The 10,990-nt window shown below is 41.0% G+C and overlaps 2 protein-coding genes across 2 annotated transcripts; one reads left to right on the top strand and one right to left on the bottom strand.

Moving 5' to 3' along the window:
- The first annotated feature begins 309 nt into the window (after nt 1–309).
- Nucleotides 310–2,421, top strand: mgst3a (microsomal glutathione S-transferase 3a). The gene is made up of 6 exons (XM_069685332.1): nt 310–413; nt 747–873; nt 1,077–1,150; nt 1,256–1,313; nt 1,530–1,602; nt 1,697–2,421. Exons 2-6 carry the CDS (start codon nt 757–759, stop codon nt 1,834–1,836), a joined length of 462 nt encoding a protein of 153 aa, XP_069541433.1. The 5' UTR covers nt 310–413; nt 747–756; the 3' UTR covers nt 1,837–2,421.
- Nucleotides 2,422–2,706: 285 nt separating this feature from the next.
- Nucleotides 2,707–10,813, bottom strand: LOC138612033 (uncharacterized). Its single transcript, XM_069685331.1, has 5 exons — nt 10,505–10,813; nt 9,188–9,457; nt 6,768–7,064; nt 6,496–6,656; nt 2,707–3,935 (listed from the first exon to the last, which is right to left on the bottom strand). Exons 1-5 carry the CDS (start codon nt 10,569–10,571, stop codon nt 3,891–3,893), a joined length of 840 nt encoding a protein of 279 aa, XP_069541432.1. The 5' UTR covers nt 10,572–10,813; the 3' UTR covers nt 2,707–3,890.
- Between the last annotated feature and the right edge of the window lie 177 nt (nt 10,814–10,990).

Below are 10,990 nucleotides of genomic sequence, written 5' to 3' on the forward strand. Positions count from 1 at the left end.
CACTTTGTTGTTGCAGTGAGCCCCAGATTTAGCTCTGCCTGTTGAGGAGTTCCCTATTTGAACTGGTTGCCTGGTAACGCTCGTACATATCACAGCAGAATACCTGCAGTCTATTGCGCATGTCTGACAAGTGGAACTGATTCTTCTTCAGGAAATGTTGCTCTGTAACACTATATATCTCAGAGTAACTCAAGTAACAAGTGAAACCGGATGTTTCACTGACACATTAACTTTAAAAGCTGTCGCGTAAATCATTTATAATAAGACGGAGGCTCAGTAACGGTCGCCACGCCCTCACTGTGTTACGTAAGCGTCACGCACAGGACGCTTTTACTAGGAAACTTCAGTGAGGAAGGCTCGTCGCTGTGTCTTCTCAGTCTTGCAGCTGTCGGTATCGTGCTCTAGCTAAATCTGTAAGTAAAACGCTTTAATTTGTGTGAGTTTTGGAACTGGTTTATGTTTCCTGTTAAAGTTGTTGTTCAAACATTAATGGCGCCGTTTGAGTCCTTACTTGACCTTTCGTTTTGAAGGCGTCCTTGCTCTTTGCTGCTGGTTGTAGGACACAGCAGCCCCAGTTCTATCCTTTGATAGATTTATAAATCATTTGTTTTAGAAGAGGCTAAAGAAGCACCTGAATGATGTGTATTTATATGCATGAACTTCCAAATAAAGGAGTTACTACTTTTAAAATATTTGCACGTTTTATTTTGTAAATGAATAAGGCTGTGTTATTTTTCCTCTTTCAGACTTGTCAGGATGGTTGTGCTTTCCAAGGAGTATGGATATGTGGTGTTGACTGGTGTCGCCAGTATGGTGATGGTTGGACATCTGGCCTGGAAAGTAGGCAAAGCCAGGAAGAAGTACAACATCAGTGTGAGTAATAGTGTTCAAATATATTGCAGAATATAGCCTATATTTTGTCACACACAATGTTTATATCTGCACCCGCCCATTCAAACACCTAGAGAGCAAGTCTGCAGTTTGTTGGCGTAGTCTCATGGTTGGGCTGGGCACTACATTTTTAGAGGCTTAGTGTTCATCCCTTTCAATTGACTTTATTCTTACAAACCTTGCAGTATCCTCAGATGTACAGTGATGACCCGGAAAATGGGAATATTTTCAACTGTATCCAGCGTGCACACCAAAATACGTGAGTACAACTTAAATTTTTCTGTCACAGTGCCACACTTTTATGATTCATAGTAGTAATAAAAAAAGAGTTGAAAGTTAACATGCTTATGTTCCCTCCCATCAGTCTGGAGATGTACCCCGCCTTTCTTTTCTGCCTCGCTATCGGAGGTTTGAATTGTCCTGTAAGTTGATTTTTGTAAACCTCTGTAGCACCAACATACTGTGTCCAGAATAACATACAACTTCGAGAATAAGGTTTTATATACAAAATCTGAATCAAATAAAGCAGCAGTTTGAGTAATTTTTACAGGCATGGTTGCATTCTGAAAGAAATGTGTACTCTTCACATTACCTTGTCATATCTGAGTGTTTCCTTTGCTTGTGTCTGCCTATCACAGCGTTGCGCCACCGGACTTGGAATTACATGGATCATAGGCAGAGTGGTGTACGCACATGGGTACTCTACAGGAGGTAAGAACATCTTGAGTAGGCCATGTTTCATTTACACATTTTTTATGTAACATAAAATAAAAGTACCACTGTTATTACGATTATTCTCCATCAGATCCTAAGAAAAGGATGCGGGGAGCATTCGGGAACTTGGCTTTGCTCGGGTTGACGCTGTCCACATTTAACTTCGGCCGCCAGCTGCTCGGCTGGACCGGACCACGGATGCGAGGCCCCTTCCGTCACATTAACGCTTGAAGCCTTCAGGTTCAGCTCACTAAGTCATTCGCCTTGTAATCAAAGCTAATTTTTTTAACCCACATACCTTGCAACATGTGTGCTAACCTGTGACCGACTTAATGTAAAAGTCAGGTGAAGTTGGTGCTCTCAAGTGACCTGACCGGTTCTCCAGGAAGGGACATGCCTTGTTTAGAATCATGGTGTGTATTACCTGATCACACTCCCACAGAATACGAGACCTGTCCGTCTGTCTTGAAAGCATTTTCAGCTGCACCCTGATTATGAATTTATAGAGATAATGGAGATTTATGATTGCAATAAACAAACGAAGATGCTGTAATAAAAGAGGGATATTTCAGAGGCATTTTAGAGAATATGACCCTGTGTTTGAACATGCTTGACTGAAAACATCAGATTTTGTACATTAATGAATGCCTGAAAATGGTATTTAAAACGATTGCTGTTAAGTTTAAAAAACGTAATAATTCCAGTCATAGTCTTTGTGTCTTTCTTGTTTTTTAAAGATTTTGTCAGCCAAGCTGAAAGCAGGGTTTTGACTTGCCATACTGATGATATTAAATATCACACATTGGTTATAAATAATCTTTGCTTTCTGTTTTTATTGGCCGTTAAATGTTTGAATGTGCGGTCTTGTTAGCTCTGGTGTGCTCAAGGGAGCGGCTTTCTTTCTTTTTTTTTTATCTGATTAATTGTTCAAAGTCCACATTACTTGTCGAGACAGGTGTTTTTATGGCTCTGCAGAGCTGTCAGGCTCAACAACGACAGAAGACAGTCCCCTTCATACAATGACAAAGCAGAAAACTCACCCACACACTTAAGCTGTAATCTAGGTCCTCACCCTCTATGCATATATGAGGCTTACAATACTGTGGTTTATGTTTTATTATCAAACAGGAAATCCTTAATGAATAAATTCTTACAGCCCACATTTCAATGACATATTAATATACATCACTGATACTCAGAACGCACTAAACACTCTGGTACGACAGCTTAGTTCAAGTACATTTGCATAAAACTCCAGCTAACACACGTACAGCTAACAACAGTCTAAACCTGTAAACTCCCCCGTGCCTCCTCTCGTCGTCTCCACTTTAAGCATTTGAAAGAAACAAATACATTCTTCAGAAATATGATTTTTACAACACATTTAACCACAATAATGTGTTTACAATTTTGAGTGATATTAAGGTTTAAGTTTAGGGAAGCAAGGTCTCTTCTCAGTGTGCAACAGTCATCATCAAAAACAAAAGCCAAATTCATGTTTCGTATAACAGCATCAGAAAAACCATGAACACGTTTAACTGCACATTAGAGGCTGCAAAAGTTTCCACATGTATTTTGGTTAATATATTTAAACAATTGAATAAGTTATAGAATTTGTGTGTTTGTTTTTTTCCCCAAAGATATGGCTTGTCAATTTAAAAATGTTTTTCTTCTGCTGATTGGTTTGTTGATTCTCGAGCAAGGCCTCAGTATTAAGACAACATGAGCAACCTGGCAAAGTGGTTTGAAAGTGCACTTCACTATTTGGTCACCAAAGGGATCGTATTATTTATTTAATAATTGTTTTAGGCATGTTGGCAGCTTTCCTTCTTAGAGCACTTTATATCCTCGCTCTGTCCTTGACTCCCACTCTTGTTTCTCGCTGGATAACCTGAGGTTGTGTATTAAATTCTTGGAGGACTTCATGCTACCTTGATCCGCACTACCTCAGAAGTCCCCCAGGGGGCACTGTGACCATTCATACCACATTAAAGTGCTGTGCATACATGAGGGGTGAAGAGGTACTGTTTACTCGCCTCAGGAAAGAAAGAAAGCAACATGTTTCCATCAGAATAAAGATCTCTGGAAATTTAAAGGGAATGTGGACAAAAGTACAACTGAATCCTCTCGTTTAAAGACGTTAAGATTCCTTCTCATGTTTCACTCACTGACCCAAAGCTATAAGAACGCCTGGTCACATTCAGGGAACGGCTCTCCTCAGACCTGCACTGGTCTTCCTCTCTTCTGTTCTCTGAGTGGTGGAAGTGACTGACTGGATGATTCAGTCAGTAGCTGTATCGGGAGAGTGGAGTGTCCTCCATCAAATCATCCTGGAGAAGAGGATTAAAACAAGAATAATTGTATATTGTATATTTACAGTTGTCAGTCTTTGAGAATGACTTTGCCACAAGGTGAATGTTTACACTTGCCTGTGTGTTCGGGCATTTTGGTGTCATTTGCTTTACCTATAATCACATCAGTGTCAGTCACAAAAAGTCCCCCAAAATTAATGAGACATAATATTGTGCACAGCAGGTTTTAAGGGTTCAAGATTCAAGACTTGAAGGAGCAGTTCGCCCCTGGAAAAAGCCTCTGTCAGTCAAAGCTGGTATTCTCTGTAATCGATAGAAGCAATACTATTTGAAATTGGTGCCATAGCTGTGGAGAAAGTTGTACAAACAGCTTGTGGTTTTGCCCATTCTACATTCCTACAACACCCAGCATGCATTGAGCCCCTTCCTCTGAAAGGAACGTCCAAGCTAGAGGCGCTGGAGTGAAATACTAAAAGCTCAGAGCGGTACAGAATCCGAAATACCGGTGGATCGTCTAAAAAACCTTCGGGTCTACAGTCTACATTTCAAACATGACATCGGAGGCGGGCATCCTAGATAGAGGAAGTGTAGTTTAGCGAGCTCCCTGGCCTCCGCCAGATGGTTCCATAATGGCATTAGCTCCCCATAATAGCATGATAGGACTGAGGTAGACAATAGGCGAACTGGCCCTTTAAGACGTTTATTGTCACTCCAGTCATACAAGTACAGTTGTGTGAAGTTCTTTAGCCGGGAGGCTCCATTTAAAAAGGGGTACTTATTAAATATAAAAGACATAAAATGTAATAAAATAAATACAGATGACAAAAAAGGAAGCAGTACTAAAGAATAAAATATGAAAATTTGAGGGAAAAAATGTACATTTAGGCTAAATATAAACATCTCAGAGGGGCAGAACTATAAAAAATATACAAATGTATAAATTCAAAAGTCAAGTGTGTTTTGAACAGAGGGGTTTGATTGCACTGTGTTTTATTATTTTATTTAATAGGGGCTTTATTTGTTCTACAGGGGCTCTATAGACAAACATGGGGAATGGTACTGTAAGAATAAACAGTCACAAGTAAAATGTGACTCAAAGACTTTATATTTGTGCACTCATCACATGCATTTCAAAAGGACTGGCTGAACTAAAGAGTTTTTGTTAGACTGGTAAAATGTCTAAAGCTGGACCACTGAGCTACTTTAGATTGATTCACTGTAAGCTCTGACTGAGGGATAGAAGAGTGCAAGTTATGTCCCAAAATTGGGAAAGTTCACAATTGATATTTTCAAAACTTTAGCCGTAGCTATGAAGAAAATTTGATTATTTGGGGTTGCAATGCACCATATTCACACAGTGGCAATTTTCCTCTGATGTCATGCACAAGAAGGGAAAGTCAAATGCTGTAATATTGTGGTCCTGCTGCATTCTGGGTTTGCAAATCATATAAATCTGACAAGTCAAGTATAATTTTAATGCCACATAATTTCTGGAGGGACATCTGGCTATATTTTAGGCTACAACCTGCTAAACCATTAGCTTTAGCCTTTAGCTTTGAAAAACTTTTCGCTACCATGTTTGATAGTCAATCCACACTTCCTTAGAGATCGGGGGCTACAGAGAGAAAAGTATTAAAAAAGGAACATGCAAAATTGTGCCAATGTGGTCTTCATGATTTTTCTTTAAGGGGCCAGTTCACCGATTTTCAACCTCAGTCCTATCATGTTATTGTGAGGAGCTAATGCCATTATAGTAAGAAAAAAATGCAATTTGGCTCTGTGCCTGTGGAGGACGCTATCTGCTTCTCCAATGGGCCCTGGAGCTCGCTAAACTACACTTCCTCAATCTAGGACGCCCGCCTCCGATGTCATGTCTTGTTCCAAATCGTCAGGATTGAAATGTAGACTGCAGACTTGAAGATTTTTGAGACGATCCGCCGGCATATTCTCGTTGCATTTTGGATTCTGTACCGCTCTGAGTCGTTGCCTGCAGCGATCAATGTCCTTGACTGTAAAACAGTAGTAATTCACTCCAGCGTCTCTCGCTGGGCCGTTCCTTTCAAAAGAAGGGGTGCAATGCACTCTGGGTGTTGTATGAATGTAGAATGGGCGAAACCACAAGCTGTTTGTACAACTTTCGTCACAGCTATGGCGCCAATTTCAAATATAATTGCTTCTATCGATTACAGAGAACACCAGCTTTGACTGACAGTGGCTTTTTCCAGGGGCAAACTGCTCCTTTAAGCTTATAGTATTTTGTCATGTCTTTCATATAGTAGTGTTTTTCATCAAAACCTCTTTGCATTGTCTCAACACCCCAGCTCATAATAACATAATAACGCCAGAAACCCTGATAAAGTCAGGTAAACCTGATTACAAGGCATTATTCTCTCCTCCTACTTTAGACAGCTCCTGTAGAATCACAGCAGCCATTATACAACTGTTTTGACATGGTTAGCCGTACTCTGACTTTCATGTGTAGAAAAAAATCAGTCCAGTGCCCCTTTAATGTTTTAAAAAGAACATGGAGGGCCTTACTTTATTTTAATACATGTAAGAACAAAACGGTGTTTCTCACCATGGGTAGATCCTGCAGCCGATGAAACTCTGGGTGGTTTGTTCGCTGGCGGAACTTGAGGAAGAGGACGACGAAGATGATAGCAGTGGTCACGATAAAAACTGACAGCAGGCCAGCCAGCAGGGGGTCCAGAGGGGAGCTTGAGCGTGGACGCTTGTGGTCTTAAAAGACACCAAAATGGACAAATATATTATAAACACATTTAAGCAGGAAAGAGGAAATAAAGTAGACATAGGAGGCCTCAGTCAACTCTCAGCTGTGCATCAGCTTACCTTCATCTCCGACATTAAGCTCAGATGGGACCCCCTGGTGCGTTGGCCCTGCAGGACCCCGGCCCGAGGCTGAGGTCAGAGGGAGTCCTGTGGTTGCTAGCTGTGTGGTCAGTGACTCAGACTGCTGCTGGATGGTGGAGGCGTGGGCTGTGGAGCTCGTATCCTGCACCGTGTGGGCTGGTGGAGATGAAAAGGTGGTGAGGGGATCTGTGGTCAGCAGGGCTCTGCCTTCAGTGGTGGTGATGTGCTGTGGAGGGGTGGAGCTCTGCACAGTGGATGAAAGGCTGTCTGCAGGAGCTGAAAGTGGAGATGTAAGGGCAGTAATGTATCAATTCAAAACAGTACAGAGGATGCTTCAAAGCAAACAAACCATACACACACACAGCAGTCACAGGTAACTCATAAAAACAGATCACTCCCTCTGACATTAAAGACGTCCATAGAGTTTTTTCTTGTGATGTTTGACAACGAGAAAGCCAGTTTGTCTGTTAAAGCAAGCCAGCACAAGGCCAGTCGCAGACACAGTTCCTCTAGTGGCCACTTGAGGCTGGCTCCAAAAGTGAGTCGACGCCCATTAGGCCCCATATTAAACCTTGCAGCAGAATTAAACATGTTTACAGCCTGGTACAAACAGTTTTGGTCTCTATAGCTAATATCTCTATTCATGAAACATTTAAGGGGGTGAATTTTTATATAGCGCTCCTGTTTAAATTTTTTAAGGCCTTAAAGTTATGCATAATTAGGGGTGTGGCGGCTCTGAGTAACAGGAGGGTGCTTTATATATTTTATGTCAGTAAACTGAACATCTTTTGAGTTGGACCGTTGTTCAGACAAAACAGGAGATTTGAAAATTTCACTCTGACTCTGGTAACTTGATTACCATAAAATCAAGAATATAAGTCGCACTGGAATTTAAAACACAGTCTGTTTTGGGGGGTATCCCAGTGGGAAAAATAGTTTTCTATGGCTATTTATTAATAAAAATGTGTATACAAGTTATTTCAACACTATTTTAATTTTTTTTTTTTTTTACTAAAACACATTCAAAACGCACACAAATCCTGCAATCCTGCTAGCTACCGGTGCTGTAGTTGAGCTCAGTTTACAGTAATTTTGAATGTTGTGAGGATGGCGGCTGCACCGGCGATCATGATGCCGCAGCATGCATTTAGCTAGATTATAGTGCCATCATCTGGGTAAAATACCATAACACAATAACATACCTCTCTCTACATTATTTACTGGTACATTGGTCGCACCGGTTTATAGGACGCAGCCCACTTTTTAGATGAAAAATAAAACAGATTAAAAGTGCGTCTTATCGACAGAATTTTTTACCGTACATGTTGCAGACCAACTTAATAGTAATATGGTTGGGAAAATAATCAGTACAGGCCTGGCATTTGTTGCAGGTAGTTATATTGCATTATGACTTATATTTTTATTTACAGGGGTGAGTTTCTGCATTATTATCTTGATGATGTATTTATTTTCTGTCTGTACCTAAAAAACATACACTAGATTAAGATAAGCCCAGTTTGCCATTACCTTCTTTCTACATGATTATATTCTAACTCCACTTGAAGCACATGTGTCTGTTTACATCGTGTTTGACAGCTCACGCTGACAGCTGGGGAGGGGGCTGGGAAAGAGGGTGTGTTCAAGGAACTTTGCAAGCTGTGTAATTACAAGCTTCTCCACTGTTTACAAGTTGGATGAGGGAAACAGGCAGTTTTTAGTGCTCCTGTGGGCAAGCTGGCCTCATTGTAACACAACACTGATGCTTGGCACTGTTGGAAAGAAAGAATAAACACTCTCACATCTTGTGCATATGCTGCATTAGCTCACAAAGCAAGTAAAAGTAATAATAGTGTTATATTTTAATCTTTTGGACTGAGAAACTCCAACAGAAGCTGAAGCCAAATGAAGACCAACACATTATTCTACAGAGACTTAGAGGAGTGAGAGCGGCAGCTAAAATATGCGCCTGAAGTGTGATCTGGAAGGCGTGAAGTCCCATTGTTTGTTATTTATGAGCTGCTGAAAAAGGCAGCATGTCATCAGCAGAGGTTATATTTATCTGATCTATAAAAGGAGAACTCTATAATGAGGTTACGGCACACACTCTCAATCTCAGTCTAGTCATGTGGGGGTCAGGGGGATGGGATACGTTCCTGGAACTCTTCTGGCAATGGAGCCGAGTGTGAGGAGGACGTCTGTGTTTTCAAACAGCGTTCAGTTTGTGGGAGGTTTTATTTTAAGAATCTGGACGAAGTAAACAGACCGGGCTGCACTGGAAAATTACAGATGCACAGTTTTAGAATTATGGATGAAATGATGACCATAATTTCTATGTTTCAAAGGCCCTAACTTTACAAGAAGAAGCATTTAAACAGTGCATGCAGGTCGGTCTTTGTTACCTGAAGGTGAAGCAGTCGCAGGCTGAGCAGTGATGACCACAGGTACATGAGCGTGTTCAGATGTCGCCCCTGTAGAGCTGGAAGTCAGCGTTTTAAATACAGCATTTGTGACTGTCTCTGGATGGACTTCAGTCCCTGCGACGGTGGTTGCAGTTGTGGTTTCATCCCTTCCTGCAGGATCGTGTGTCCACTGTGGGAGCTTGTGATCCGGATCCTCTGTCGGGTCAGGAGATGTCGAGGTTACAGGAGGCACAGCAGCACTGCTCTGACCTGTGAAATAAAAGATCAATCATACAATAATATCAATCATTGTCAAAGATCAATCATTCTAAAAAGCATACAAATTACTGAATCAGTGATGTCTCTTTGATTTTACTATCCATGACTTTTTAGTTAGAGGGTCCATGAAAACAATTTCTCCTCTGCAAGAATTTTGAATTGCACTACTATAAAGTTTGGGTTAAAATGATGCCACCTAAGCAGCCTGACTTTTAGATTACAGTATCAAACTTAAAAGCCATTTCCATACATTTCCCATAAAGCTACTGCATAGTGTCTACTAAAGGCATGGAAATTGTTTTAGCCTGTCTACAACTCGACAGCTCAAAACCACAAGATATTCAGTTTCCAATCAGACACAATCAGACAAACATCACTAGAAACGATTCACATGGGAGGAGCTGGAACCAGAGAAAGTTTTTCCATTGAAATAACACAAAATTATTTTCTGTTTATAAAATATAGTTGCAATCTTATTTTCTCTCAATTGGCACTCAGAATAATCTAGTAAGTGCAAATCTAGAGTCAAAAACTGAAATATATACAGCTGACTATCATCAAAGGTCAGAAAACTGGAGAAACTGCATTTCTAGTTTTAAACTATGTGGAATTGTGTATTTTGCTGCTCCACTGCATTAAATGAGATAAATCATGCACATTATAAACAATGACAACTCTAAATGAGGTTTAACATGTATTAAAAGTTTAAATAGATCATTATGAGACTGATGGAAACTAATAAATCTAACAGAAGAGACCATACAGGTTTGAGAAAGAATCTAAATTAGCTGCTGAAAATACTGTTAGAAGTTACTAAAAAAGAACTGCACATAATTTAACAATGTAAATTGTGTAACCATTGTGTTATTTCCTCTGTATAAGATCAATAAAAGAGATCACCATGTGCTGAATCGATAACGAGTTCAACGTCAGCAGGATGTCAAGTATATCCACCTCAAACAGAAACGCACACACATACACACACACGCTTTCTCTCTCTCTCTTTCTCTCTCACACACACCAGGGATGACACCTTACCTCTTGTCTGCGATGAGCCGGTAAGGACCACCAAGACGCAAAACACCAAATGATTTTCAAATCTCATCTCATCCGCGGGTTTCTCTCTGCAGATCACAAAGAAAAAAGGATCCAAAGCGGGCTCTCCGCGGCAGCTCTGCTTTTCCCAGCTCTGAGGTTGTTTCCGTTACGTGATTTGACAGGGCACATCATCAGCGCTAAAAATATCCGGAGGGAGTCGGGCAGAAGAGGAGCAGGGGTGGGGCCGCGCGGTAGGCAGGCGGCAGTGGGCGCAAGGAAGACTCACGCTCTTTATTTTTAAGAGCGACATGCGTCACTTATCTCACTAAAAACTAAATGTTTCACCATCCGGCGCTGTGTTTTTTCCTGTCAGAGTCACTCATGTCTGCATCGATTCCTCCCACATGCATCAGTTTGAGTCGCTGTTGCTCCGCTGCTCCAATCAGACGGCAGTGCGTCAGAGGCGCAGCTGTCTGCGTCAGGAGC

This window comes from Semicossyphus pulcher, unplaced genomic scaffold (genome assembly GCF_022749685.1).
Source record: "Semicossyphus pulcher isolate SPU_LCO1_2020_fin unplaced genomic scaffold, fSemPul1.0.p SCAF_7, whole genome shotgun sequence".
In the NCBI taxonomy this organism is placed as follows: Eukaryota; Metazoa; Chordata; class Actinopteri; order Labriformes; family Labridae; genus Semicossyphus; species Semicossyphus pulcher.

Coding starts and splice junctions, on each gene's coding strand:
- mgst3a (XM_069685332.1), top strand. CDS start 757: ATGGTTGTGCTTTCCAAGGAGTATGGATATGTGGTGTTGACTGGTGTC. Junction 1,151..1,255: donor CAGCGTGCACACCAAAATAC/GTGAGTACAACT, acceptor CCCTCCCATCAG/TCTGGAGATGTACCCCGCCT. Junction 1,603..1,696: donor ACATGGGTACTCTACAGGAG/GTAAGAACATCT, acceptor ATTCTCCATCAG/ATCCTAAGAAAAGGATGCGG.
- LOC138612033 (XM_069685331.1), bottom strand. CDS start 10,571: ATGAGATTTGAAAATCATTTGGTGTTTTGCGTCTTGGTGGTCCTTACC. Junction 9,458..10,504: donor CGGCTCATCGCAGACAAGAG/GTAAGGTGTCAT, acceptor TTTATTTCACAG/GTCAGAGCAGTGCTGCTGTG. Junction 6,657..6,767: donor GCTTAATGTCGGAGATGAAG/GTAAGCTGATGC, acceptor GTGTCTTTTAAG/ACCACAAGCGTCCACGCTCA.